General features: G+C 37.4%; 1 protein-coding gene across 1 annotated transcript in view; it reads left to right on the top strand.

The window, feature by feature from the left end:
- Positions 1–11,417, top strand: part of LOC120528095 (C-type lectin domain family 10 member A-like) — a 63,450-nt gene extending 52,033 nt beyond the window's left edge. Inside the window, exons 6-9 of the mRNA XM_039752118.1 lie at positions 3,015–3,407; positions 3,754–3,905; positions 4,058–4,179; positions 10,494–11,417. Coding sequence (XP_039608052.1) covers positions 3,015–3,407; positions 3,754–3,905; positions 4,058–4,179; positions 10,494–10,677 — 851 coding nt within the window. The 3' untranslated portion in view covers positions 10,678–11,417. The remainder of the gene's footprint in view (positions 1–3,014; positions 3,408–3,753; positions 3,906–4,057; positions 4,180–10,493) is intronic.
- Positions 11,418–12,623: the final 1,206 nt, after the last annotated feature.

Here is a 12,623-nt window from a genome sequence, read left to right as displayed (position 1 = left end):
TCCAAGGATATAAATTATTTCACATTCCTTGGTCATAAACTACAGGTAAAATTCTGTTACAACTAATATCTTTACAATGAAATTTTCATTACAACGCAGTATTTTTATGGTCCCGACGGTTTCCCCATATGACACAAGTCTATAGAAATCTCATTACTACGAGGTAGATTTAGCGGATACTTTCATTACAACAAAGTGCCCAAAAAATCATCCACAGAGCAGTTAGTTCTGTGGTCGCAGCTCAGTTGGCACAATGATCCCCAAACAGAAACATTGTAAAAAAAAAATTCTTTCCTTGAACTTTGCTCATACTGTTTTTTTTTTTCGGTGGTTTTCAGTGATATCTTTTGCTTATTGCTCATCAACATTTGAAAAAATCCATTGGAATTTAACTCAATGTCACCCTCCTACAGAAACAGCAGACACAAAAATAACAGTTCATATTAGAAAAAAAAATTACATTTTGCAGCACATAAAGAAAGAAGACGTTGCCAGTGTTTTGGAATTTAGCCATCGACACTGTGAACTTTCATGAAAGGCCAAGCAAAAAAAAGATCTTGAAAAGCCATTTTATGTGGTTAAGTGATGTTCGTTCAAGAAACATTCTTATTAATGCGCACTCATTCAAGAAAATGTGAGGTTTCTAAACTCTCTTGGGACTTCCCCTACTGGACGACACACGAAGAGTGTCCCAAAGTGCAATCACCAAGTCTGTGGAAGACTGTTTATATGTTGCCAGGGCAACAGCAGACTCACAGCTCTGCTGCGCTCTCCGCCAAAGCAAGCTCGATGGGTAATGCAAGGAACATTGTAAATGCAGTGAACAGTATTACTTGGCCACTAACCTGGCCACAACCCTGCCTGACTGCTGTGCCTGAGTATAGGAAAGTGGCAGATCCCGCTACAATAAATAACCCTGCTGTTCCTGTTTCTTGCTGAATAAAGCTGGTTTTGCTAAAGTACTTAGACCAAGCCTCGTATTTTGAGATGCAAGACAGGGATTTATAGCGTGACCATGATCTTTAGGATTCGCTTCTGTGGCCTTACTGCATCGCTGTGAGCCTGCTGTTGCCCCAGCAACAGACAAACAATCTTACACAGATGTGGTAATCGCTTCGGGACGCATTTCAGCATGACGTTCCCATTGAGTGGGGAGTGGGAAGAAGATTTCAGAAACCTTACAATATGAAGAAGAAGAAGAAAAGAATGATTCAGCTTCTGATTGATGACTGTGCTGCACACAACATGCTTCCGCATTTAGAAATAATTTCCGCATTTGAATTCCTCCCACCCAATTGCACAGCAGTGCTTCAGCCATTGGAATTGGGTAACATTCGCACCCTGAAAGTGTATTATCTCAAGGAAATGCTGAGAAAAATTCTTGTCAGCATAGCTTGGACAGGAGAAGATTAAAATTAATGCGAAAGAAGCTATTGAAATGATTGCAAATGCCTGGACGCAAAATAAAGAAAGTGACAAATACAGAATCTCATTACAACGACATTTTCATTACAACAAAATACTTTTTAGGTCTCTGGCAGTTTGTTGTAACAGAATTTTACCTATAATTGGAAAAGAAAGACTAGAATAAAATGCATAAATTATTAGCGTAATACAAAAGGATGTACAAGAAAGTATTGCAATACCTGTAATTGAAACCCTGTAAATTCAGTTAATCTGAGTAAAATAATTAAAGTAGTCTGCAGTTCAAACATTGAAGATGTCCTCACCAGGTCACAAGAACAAAAACAAAAGGTCACAAATACTACAACAAAAATGTTTAAAAGACCAAAAACTCTCAAAAATAGTGAATCACAGAAAGGGTGCTGAACAATTATAACTAATGCCTTAGCAAGAGTGGAATCTTTAAGGGCTTTTTCAGGCCACACTTTACTCTCAGGTGCCACCTTTCCACTTAGACTACTCAGACTCCCACGAGGACTCACCCTACACCATCACAACCAGGTCAAATCTAGGTCACTGCACCATTCCTGCCATTTCACTCAAGGAGAAACTCAGCCGAGCCATCTAGTATCAAGGATTCTAGCTACGACATTGTTTTCACACAACAGAGTGTGTTGTTCTCTTTCACCTTCAGTTATAAAACCATAACCTGAAGATCCAAAAACCAGAAGTAATTAGAACTAGATCTAATACTGAAAGGAAATGTTCACTAGTGTGATGAATGGCATGTATGGGCTGGCATCCCTGTCAGGATTGGTCACTTGGCTGGGAGGCCAGGGTAGTGAGTGTGCAGGAAGAAGGGCAGAACATTCCTTAATCTTTCTAGAAGACTGACAAAAGAGGCCAATATGCAAGTGGGTATGTTGACCTTAAACGTACAGGTCACACTAGGTAAAGTAAAGTGGGACATGCAAGACAATCCAGTACAATGGCTCAGCAAATGAATCTCCCAATTAGTACTCAGGTGGCAGCGCAGTCATTAGGAGCAGAACCTGAGTAGTCAGAATTGTGAGCCCCACCATAAGTTCAGAAAAAGAAGAAACAATTAATAAAAGAAATGTGATATGAAAATAAAAGGAAAAAATAAATGAAGAAAAGGTGGAGCTGAGGTCAGAGTTTCAGTTTAATACCATTTGTCAAAGGTATTTTCTTATGTTTTAATTGCACAAAGTTCATCTGGTAAAATAAATAATAATAATAATAGTAAAATGCTATAAAATATTACAATTTCCAACTGTGACAGGTAATGGAATTGCCTTGCTTCTAGGAGTAGCATTGACATTTTGATTCTAGGAGTTTGCCAGATTGCAGGAAAAGGGAAATAAGAAAGGGAGCAAATTTAAAAGAGTAATTGCTTTTATATTTATAGTGTTAACTGTGCTTATGCTCACCATCTCAGTCATTAAGAAGTGTAATGGAGGAGAAAGATTCTTCAAGCAAGAGAAAAAAAGACACAGGACAAAAAAGCTGTAGTGTGGGAGAAGGATTAATGCATGGGAAAATTGAGACCCTGAAAAACTGAAAAAAGTATTTTTTGTTTTGTCATTTAGTTGTCCTTAGCCATAAATATGAAGAAATTCAAAAAAAACAAGAGACACTGGAAACAAACATTTCTAATACCAATGAAGAGCTGAGGAAATTACATGAGAACTTCACAGATCAGAAGGTTCAGCTCTTAAAACTGAACACCCAGTACATAGATCTGAATCAAAGAAACATTGCACTGCAATCCCAAAATATGAACTTGAATCAAAGTATCAGTGACCTGCGGTTGAAATACTCAGCATTAGAAGGGAACAACACAGCACTGCAATCCCAAAATATGAATTTGACACAGAGCTTTAGTGACCTGCAGATGAGGTACTCAGCATTACAAGGGAATCACACGGCCCTGAATACATCTCTTAATAAATACTGCTCTCTACAAGATGTCTCAAAACCAGGTGAGTGCTTTTTCAATGAATCCCTGCCTATTCATAAATTTATTTCTATGAATCCCTGCATATTTGTAAATTTAAAAAACAAGAGATATCATTGTTGCAGTCATGAGTTGTTGTTACAATCCTTCATTAATCACAAGTGATTCCTCCTGCTCCAGGCCCATCAACCCCTAGCACTCCCTTTCTTTCTCGTGTATCTCCCAGAGGTACATCCCAGTGTCAACAGTAGGTATTTGAATCACCAGTACCACAGAAGAGACCTTGCATTTGCCTGAGGGTCTCAGTTTAGCATTGACAACAGAATTCTGGTGGTCTCGCTCATTCAGCTTTCTGTTCTCTAATCTCACAGAAAGGCAATGTGTCTTCTGCCCAGAGAGTTGGGTGCCATTCAACACAAAATGTTACTACTTCGCCAGTGATAAAAAGACCTGGGCTGACAGTCGTGATAATTGCACCTCAATGGGGGGTCACCTGGTGATCATAGAGAGCCAAAAGGAACAGGTAAGCCATTCATCTTGGTGGAGATAACACAGAAAGTCATTTGCAGAGGGGAGTTGAATAGAAAATATCACATTGGGGTAGTGAAGTATAGCGATATCACTGACTTGTAACAGAGGCACTTCTTTACAGACACAAGTTTGTTTACTCTTCAGAACTTCTTACTGAATAAGACAGCCAGCAAAACTGACAAATCTCACTGGATTGGTTTAACTGACCAGAAGACAGAAAATCAGTACCTCTGGGTGGACAACAGACTTCTGAATGACAGCATCAAGTAAGAATTTTTTTTTTTCACATTAGAACCTGTTGGCTCAGTGCTCTGGACAGGAATGTGATCATTCAACATGCAACGGGTTTGAATTCTCTGTTTTTGTATGACTTTACAGTTGTGCTTAAAAACAAAATACATAAAGATGCAACTGTTTAGTAAATAATTAGGTGATAAAATTCTATCTAGCCTCTGGTAGGATAATTTACAAATGCCAGTGAGTCACCATTTTTACATCCCATTCCATAAGCAGTGTAAATGCTCTGCCAAGACAGACATGGATTCAGTTTGTAATATAATGTAAAGTGTGTATCAGACTGAGACACCAGATTGCAACAGTCAACTTGTCCACAAGAGTCTTTCCCTGTTTTCTATCTTGTCTTTATTTAATTGTCTAAGGAGGGATCAACATCAGCTGTTCCCTTTTCAACATTCACAATCTTTATATTTGATGTTGGGCAATAGAAGAGATTGCACCCTGGCATAGTTAGACCCTTGCACATTTTTTGTCACATCCATTTTCTAACCCGCTGAATTATTTAATGGAAAATAAGGGTGCCAAAAATGTTTAATGTTAACACAAGCCAAAACTCTTATGATAGCTTCTCACTTTTTTGGCTATGTTACCTGGGGCAGTCTTCAAAATGACTTAATTTAAATGAACTGGTAACCAAAGTATTATATATTTCATCATCCACGTAGTACGAAGAGGATTCCACTTTACTGAGTATTTATATATTTATGCTGTTTTAAACTCACTTAATCAAATTGAAGATCATGGGGGAGACTATCCTGGCAAAACTAAGACAAGGATAGAACACCAACCCACTGCTGTGCTGACTTGGACACAAGCTCAGGCTTACCACACATAGGTCCAATTTAGAGCTAATCTAACACAAATGATGAATATGGAAAGATTACTAGAGTACATAGAGGTCTACACAGACCAACAGAGTATGTGCAAACTCCACACAGACAAAGAATGACCAAGGGATTTGAACCCTAGACTTTAGATCCATTAGTCAGCAGCAAAAACTGCTGTACCTTTATACTGTCAACATTACTAAGTAACCCCAATAAACTAAGTGGCAGGACTCTTCTAATTGTTATTCTCCTAAGTCTTCTGGACCATTGTAAATACCCATGCCCAGAATAAAAGCTCCTTATTGGTGCTAACTTGACTTATAAAATTAATTTGTCTTTTCAGCTCCTCCAAATCCATAAGATGTTCAGGGATACCAGACATCCATATCGTTCATTTCCTTCTTGTGATACAATTCCCGCATGGTGTACTCGCAGTGAGATGATTCGTTTATTCCTTTTATATACAATTCCTAACAAAAACAATAGAAAAGAACACCTATTAAAAGAAAACAAATACATTTATTTTTTAAAGGTACTATGTGACATTCTAGCCATTCTGCAAAAAAATCTACCTATGCTGTTGCTCTGTGTTGGAATCAAAAACATGGCAAAAAGGATGTGTAAGGCCTTCAAAGTGACCATAAAGCAGACCTGGGGCCTCATGTTTAAACGGTGCATACGCACAGAAATGTTCAGTAAGAATGTTTCCACATTGAAATCGCAATGTATAAAACCTATACTTGGAGTAAGGCCACGCACATTTCCACGATACCTCATATCCTGTCGTACACAAGTTCTCTGCTCAGTCTTGCAGACTGGCGGCACCCAGCGTCAAAGCAGTGCTACTGTTCCTGTGTGGTTAGTCTTTCTTTTTCAGATCCACATCCCTTTATAAATACACTGAAACTAACCGCATATTGCTTATTAGTATAATGCATCTGATTGTAATTAACCTGTAACAATATAATGGTCCATGGAATGGCCAAACTATTCCAAATACCATAGCTGCTTTAGCGTTGTTACTCTCACTGAACCTTCTTCTTCTTCTTTCAGCTGCTCCCGTTAGGGGTTGACAGAGCAGATCATCTTTTTCCATATTACTCTCACTGCACCACTCAGAGAAGCTGATCAGTATTATCGGTATACAGCATCAAGCACACGCTGCCTCAGCCATGCTTCCTATTTGAACTGCTTTTCACACGGCAAATGCTTCAAAACCTTTCCTGTACGGACCTCACGGTTCAGGAAGAGTTTCATCCCAAGAGCTCTAAACGCAATCAATATGTACTGCTCCTTGTAGAACTGTTCGGACTTATTAGTACAGTCACCTCACTGTAAACTTGCACTACAGTTATAATATTGCACAACCAGAGCCACTGTATAAAGCGTGTATTTACATATGATGACAATATCATTTTAAAGATGAAATGCAGCAAAATATGTTCATTACAGTATATTATACAGATAAAACTTTAACTTCATTTAAATAATCTATAACGTTAATAATTAAAGGACACGGTGTCGCATAGCTAGCAAGGATCTGGCACTCCATTCACGGATTGTTCCTGCCTCGCATTGTATGCTTCACTGGGACTGGCGTGAAGGATAGAATAATTAAACATGTACTATGAAGATATTTCAATGTTCCTTAAAGGTTTGAAGAATCGGCGTTCTAAGCTTACAGATGGCTTAACGTCTATTACAGAGCTGATTGTGTGGCAATTGGGTATTTGGAGAAAGAAAGATAAGGACAGGAATTGGGGGTGAGTACGTTTGAAAGAGACAGTGTTGCTGCAATAAATTCATCAATCACTGCGCCACCATGTTCCCATGTTTATTAACATGCTTTAACTCCTATCATAATGAAAATTATATCAAGTATACATCTCAGTATTTTAATTATTCAGAGAGCAGTAAAATTACGAATGTAATGGATTCTGTGTCCTGTCGGAGGAAGACAAAACCCGGAAGCACGTAGTGATTCACACAGATAGAGCACATAGAAGATCAAATACAAAACAAAGCATTTAACGTGCTACTTTAGTTACGATGGGATTTAAGAAACTAGTAAATTAAACGATTTTAAGATGAAGTTTATGATGTTCTACTTTAATGACAAAATAAAGTATGTGATTAAAGTGGAAATTTTTAGATTGAAGTTGACATTTAGTGCTTTTTTCCCACTGTGTGCCTATTTTTTTTTCTCTGTACCCTAATGAGCTTTCATATGAAACTCAGATGGTGGGCTATGACTTGCCTTTTCACGGCGACTTTGATATCTGACAACTTCTTTTTTATTTCGGGCACTATGCGACTTTGTGAACTTGAGCTTTTGAATTTCTCCGACACGCTATTGCAAGCGATCGACTTCCTTTTGTTGTTTATTCCATTGTTTAAACCAACAAATAGTACGTTTTTTTTTGCCTCCACTTGGTATTCGCTGAAATTATATTTTCCCCCGTGCTTTTCCCATTGTCCTTTCACAGAATGCTGAGCTTAAGGGCTATTTAAATTGATTTGCATATTCAAAGAGGTGTAATTCTGGGAGGGGTTGGGGCGGGACAGCACACGCGTGCACGAGCGTTACTTTTCACGCTGACTAGGATTTATGTAGTGGAAGAACGTGGAAGTTGGTGAATGCACAGATTTATGCATCTGGATTTTTCTGTGTGTAAGCACATTTTGGCTTTTGTGCTTACGTCATGTTAAAGTGCAAATTCTACGCATGGCGTTATGCATGAGGCCCCAGGACTTTCACTGATCTGACCACAACCTTAAATCAGACAACCCTCCCTACTCCTGCCAGGAGGCTACACCCTGAAGAGGCTCCTAAAATGGGAGGCTAGCTTTGAAAGTTCAAGAAGACATTTAAAGTCCCAAAATAAAAATACCTTACAAAGGAGATACAACTGTGAAAACTGTGGATTGTAAAGACAATTCCAAACCTTAAGAGTTAATTAAAAAATTGAAGAAATATCAAGCATACCCCAAATAGCAAAAAAAAAATAAATAAATAAATAAATAAATAAAAGATTTGCCTGAACAACAATTGTAGACGAACAAGTCCCAAAGGCACAATCCAAAAGCAAAATCTCAGGAACAGGGCAAAATACTAACAAAAGCAAAAAAAAAGCGAATGAAGAGAAATATCACTTGGTAACTCCATCACTAACTCGATATTCTGCTGTTGAGATTCTCATACTGGCTCAATATACAGCCCAAGGAAAATCACAAGAACAATGTTAGGGTGGCCCCACCTCCTGGGGCTTCACTTAACAAGATACATGGAACCAATGTTATTATAGTTTTGCCTTTTTATATTAGTTTTTATTTCTATCTTTTTTCTGACCTTGCTTGGAAATTCAGTTTAGTTTTAGTTTTCCTCCATTATGCATATTTAGTTTTAATTGAGTTTTTATTTTACAAAGACATTTTTATTTTATTTTTATATCTATTAGTTTCAGTTTTAGTGTTAGTAATTTTGGTATGGTTAAAGAGCTACTATGGAGTTTAGTTTTGTGTTACAATCAGTCAGAACTGTACACTTAATGGGTTAGGATATTAGTTTAAAAGCTTACTACACAATATGGTTTACTATCTGGTTTTGTTTTTGTCAGATAAAATAAGCATCATCAAAACCAGATACTGAATATGAACAATTTTATACAAATTTATAATTAAAAAAAAAATTCTATGTCATTTGTGCTGAACAAATATGCACTGATTGTTTGCACTTTTCATCTTTTCCTTTTATTGCCCGGAATGGGCCCATTTGTAATGAAATTTAGGTGAATTTTAAGGTTTGTTGGGTTTTTTTTACTCTAAATGTCTACATCACACAACATATTCTGCACCAAGACAATGTGCTTATAATGAATGCCTTCAATATTGTATTCAAAATTCTCCCACACTATATGCTATATGCAATATGCTGATCTTGTATGATGACTGTAAGTCTCTCGATCAGTGCCAATTTATTTTCAGAAAGGTTTTCTCTTGTGGGAAGTGGCAGGTGCATTATTGTCAACAAAACGCAGGCACCTGAGAAATAAACTGAATCATTACTCACTTGTGATTTTTCTGTCCATACAGTAAAGTGACCTTGTTTGATTCAGGCAACATTTTGTGAGTTTCTTTGCAAACAGACTGGTAAGAGTGTTTTGAGGATAATCAGTATATGTCCGAGAAGAAATCCCTGTTCCTTATTTGACATGCCTGTTTAGATATTTCCATAAAAGAAGGTTCTCATGCTTTATATTTTAAAGTGAGTGAGGCAGAGTAAGCGTCTTAAGGAAAAATGTAAAGAGTAGTCAGGACCAGGCTGGGATTGTTAACATAGGACTGTATGTAATAATCCAATCAAAAAAGGCTAGATGACATAACTGTGAGGATGAAAGAAGTTTAAACAAAAAAGGAATTGGCCCATAGGCCTTCGTTTATTTAACAACTGGTGCAGATCGTTTCTGAGCGTGCAAGTCTCTCTTTTAAAAATGGCCACCATGACCATTTAATTATTCCCTGTGATGTCACATGCCATGCTTCTTTTAAACACTTTGTACTCTGGAAGGGTTCAAGCAGTGGAAGTAGTAAATAAAGCAGGTTAACAACCATCTCTTAACAAAATTGTTTGTTTTTATTATGGATTCTAACCTTAGATTCTAAAACCTCTGTACTTCCTTCTTATGTAGAATGATTATACAATTCTTCTCATGACTGGCAAAAAGCAAAATGACTAAAAAATGGATGGCTGACATTTTGCAAAACATTTCACAAAATGGCATTGCCAGATTATAACAAATGCAAAATACCACAAAAATGAATGTATATGGTATGAAAAATGAAATAACCTGCATGCCAGGACACCAAATCCCAGATTTGTTACATGGTCTGCCCAATGAAGTATGGACTTAATGGGTCAGGTGTCTTGTGTACCACAAAGATTAATTGTCCTTGTGAAGCTGGACATGCAACGATTGTGTTTCTTTCTCTCTTTTGGTTTTTACTTGAAACCAGCCAGGTTACCTGTAACAGAATCAATTTAAAAATATTTGATTGCCTCTTGCTTTATGTGTGTCTCCCACTCACTTCCTCTTTTGATTGTGTCACCAAAACCATACTGACCAATCAGATGAGATGAACTGGACACTCAGATAAAGCTTTGCATTGTATTATATAGTAGATTGCCACACTAAGACCAGTGAGACTATAATCATCTAAAGTACATATTAATTTCACACATGCACACACTCCAGCAGTGGAAATTGCACTTAGAGCTGCTCCTGCCTTCTACAGAACTTGACATGACTGAAGTCACATTATGCATCTTATTTCACTTCATTTATTTTGTGTGTCTAAGATACCCACTGTTTCTTATATCACTGATGTGTTTGTTAAAGCTGAGCCCAATATGTTCTGCAAGTGCCAATACATGACTGATAACTCTTCTTCTCTTGCAGGTTCTGGGGGCAAAGAGATAATGATAAAGGATATGAGCCAGACCACTTTCAGGAATCCACAAAAGAAAAAGAGCATTGCATACACATAAATACAAACACACTATTTAACGGGTGGTATGACGCATGGTGTGGTGAAACCAAACAAAGGATCTGTGAAGCAGCAGCTGCTCTTATTCACATCTAACATTAAAGTGGCCATAAAGTGCCAAACTCACAAGTCACTGGTTATACTGGGAGTTTTTGAATTGATAATCTGCAGTCAGACTGCCACCTTTGGAATGAGAAATGTGATACTCTTAATAACAGAAGGCAGCTGTACTCAACCACTAGTGGACCTTTAACAAATGTAAAATGATCTTGATGGACTTATGATAGCAGGAGACCCCTCATGGCAGACTTCTACACCTAGAAATATCCACAAAGAGGTAAAAGGATGCAAAAATATAGAGCCTTTAATAAGCAAAAGTACTAAATGAAGAATACAAAGAATAAAATGGAAAGAAGAAAGAAAAAACCCTTCTAACTTCTTTGTGCTTTATTTAAAACCATTCCCTATCTTACATTTATTTCATGTTGGTCTAGATTTTTACTTCTTATGAATATCTGTAATAAGTGTGTATGCCATTTATTGTGTTATAATGGTATTCCTGAAAACTTAACACCATCGGTGGAGTTGGGGTTAATTAGTGATATCCTTAAATTATATTTTATTTTATATTAGTATTCATATTGCTTTGTTCTAGACAGGTGTACTTTTCCCATGCCTTAGCCTGCAACTCCTGTGGAAGAATTCTTAAAAATGCCTAAACCTCTCACACCACCACTCTCAGCACATCATGAGTGTTTCCTTGGCTCTCTTTAAATTTCTTTTATTGTGATTGTGGAAGACGAATGTTCTCTTCGTTCCCTTGTACTAATTCATGTCTGAGAAGTAAGCTTTACAAAACCAAGTAACAGCATGTTTTGTTTTAGCAAACAGAAAAATGTTTGTGCAAAGGACTCAAGGTCTAAGCATTCCACACATGAGTCTGCCTTATCACGTTTTCCCTTAGCTTACATCTGAATGCCATAACAAAAGGGGCCAAGAAATCAAGTTGCAAAAGGGGCATTGAAGGGGCTCAAGGATTGTGTATAAACAAGTGTTGACTGTTACATTTCATAATGATATTAAATCACGCATTCTAGGGGTATAAAACTGGACCCCACCCAACAGACGGGATTCAGAAGAGCCCTGACGCTGTCATGTATATTTGGTTGTCTGCTTTTCTGAAACTCTTCTCACAGTGACTCTGAAAAATAAAGCTGCTTTATAATTCCACCTGCTGTCTGGTCTGAGTTTTCGTCCACATAATGTACCCAACATGAAAGGTACCAACTTAACCACTTAGGTTCTTTTCTTAATGGGGTATAGGAAGACATGTCAAAACCAGTTATGTTTCAATTAGTGGTAACCTCTTACCTGTCTCACTGTCCATACTGTACCTCATGGGACGTCTAATGTCAGGCCGCTTGCTGACTGGGACTGTCTTTTACTTTCAAACCTTCATTTTAGTCAAGTTTAACACTAATAGAGGCTGTCAAAAAAGTGTCCTTTGTGCCCTTAAGAGACTGCAGCTAGACACGGAGTGGGAAAGCTAGCATCTCTACTCACTAGTAGCAATCAGACAAAGACATTGATTTAAGCTTTCACTTAAAAATTGATATTTATTTGATTCAAAGCCAATAGCAAGAAATATAAGCAATACAAAGAGTTAGTCAACCTGGGTAGGTTTTTGTAGTATTTATTCCATCCCCAATGATAATTCCCAGATGGCTTCTTTACTTTAGCTGCAATATTTAAAAGAAGGATAACTTGCCAGATTTAAAGCTTCTTTTTCAAATGTCCATCAGCTAAGTAGCAACAGACAGAAAGCTCTATGAATGTATCCATTTCACTTGAGAGGAACGCTCCTTGCAAATGTTCTTTTTTGCAACTGAAATGAGATTTTTACAAATGTGAGAAAAAACAGCAGTTGAAAATGCCCATTTCATTTGAAGTGAGAGAAATCTCTCTCTTTTTATTTTTTTAAAGTGCAATATAAGGCCAACATGTTATCCCCTTCTTGTCCAAAATAAGCATTTGGCTTGTGT

Source organism: Polypterus senegalus, chromosome 4 (assembly GCF_016835505.1).
Source record: "Polypterus senegalus isolate Bchr_013 chromosome 4, ASM1683550v1, whole genome shotgun sequence".
Lineage (NCBI taxonomy): Eukaryota > Metazoa > Chordata > Cladistia > Polypteriformes > Polypteridae > Polypterus > Polypterus senegalus.
The sequence above is the reverse complement of the archived record's forward strand: the minus strand, read 5'-3'. Positions and strand labels throughout refer to the sequence as shown.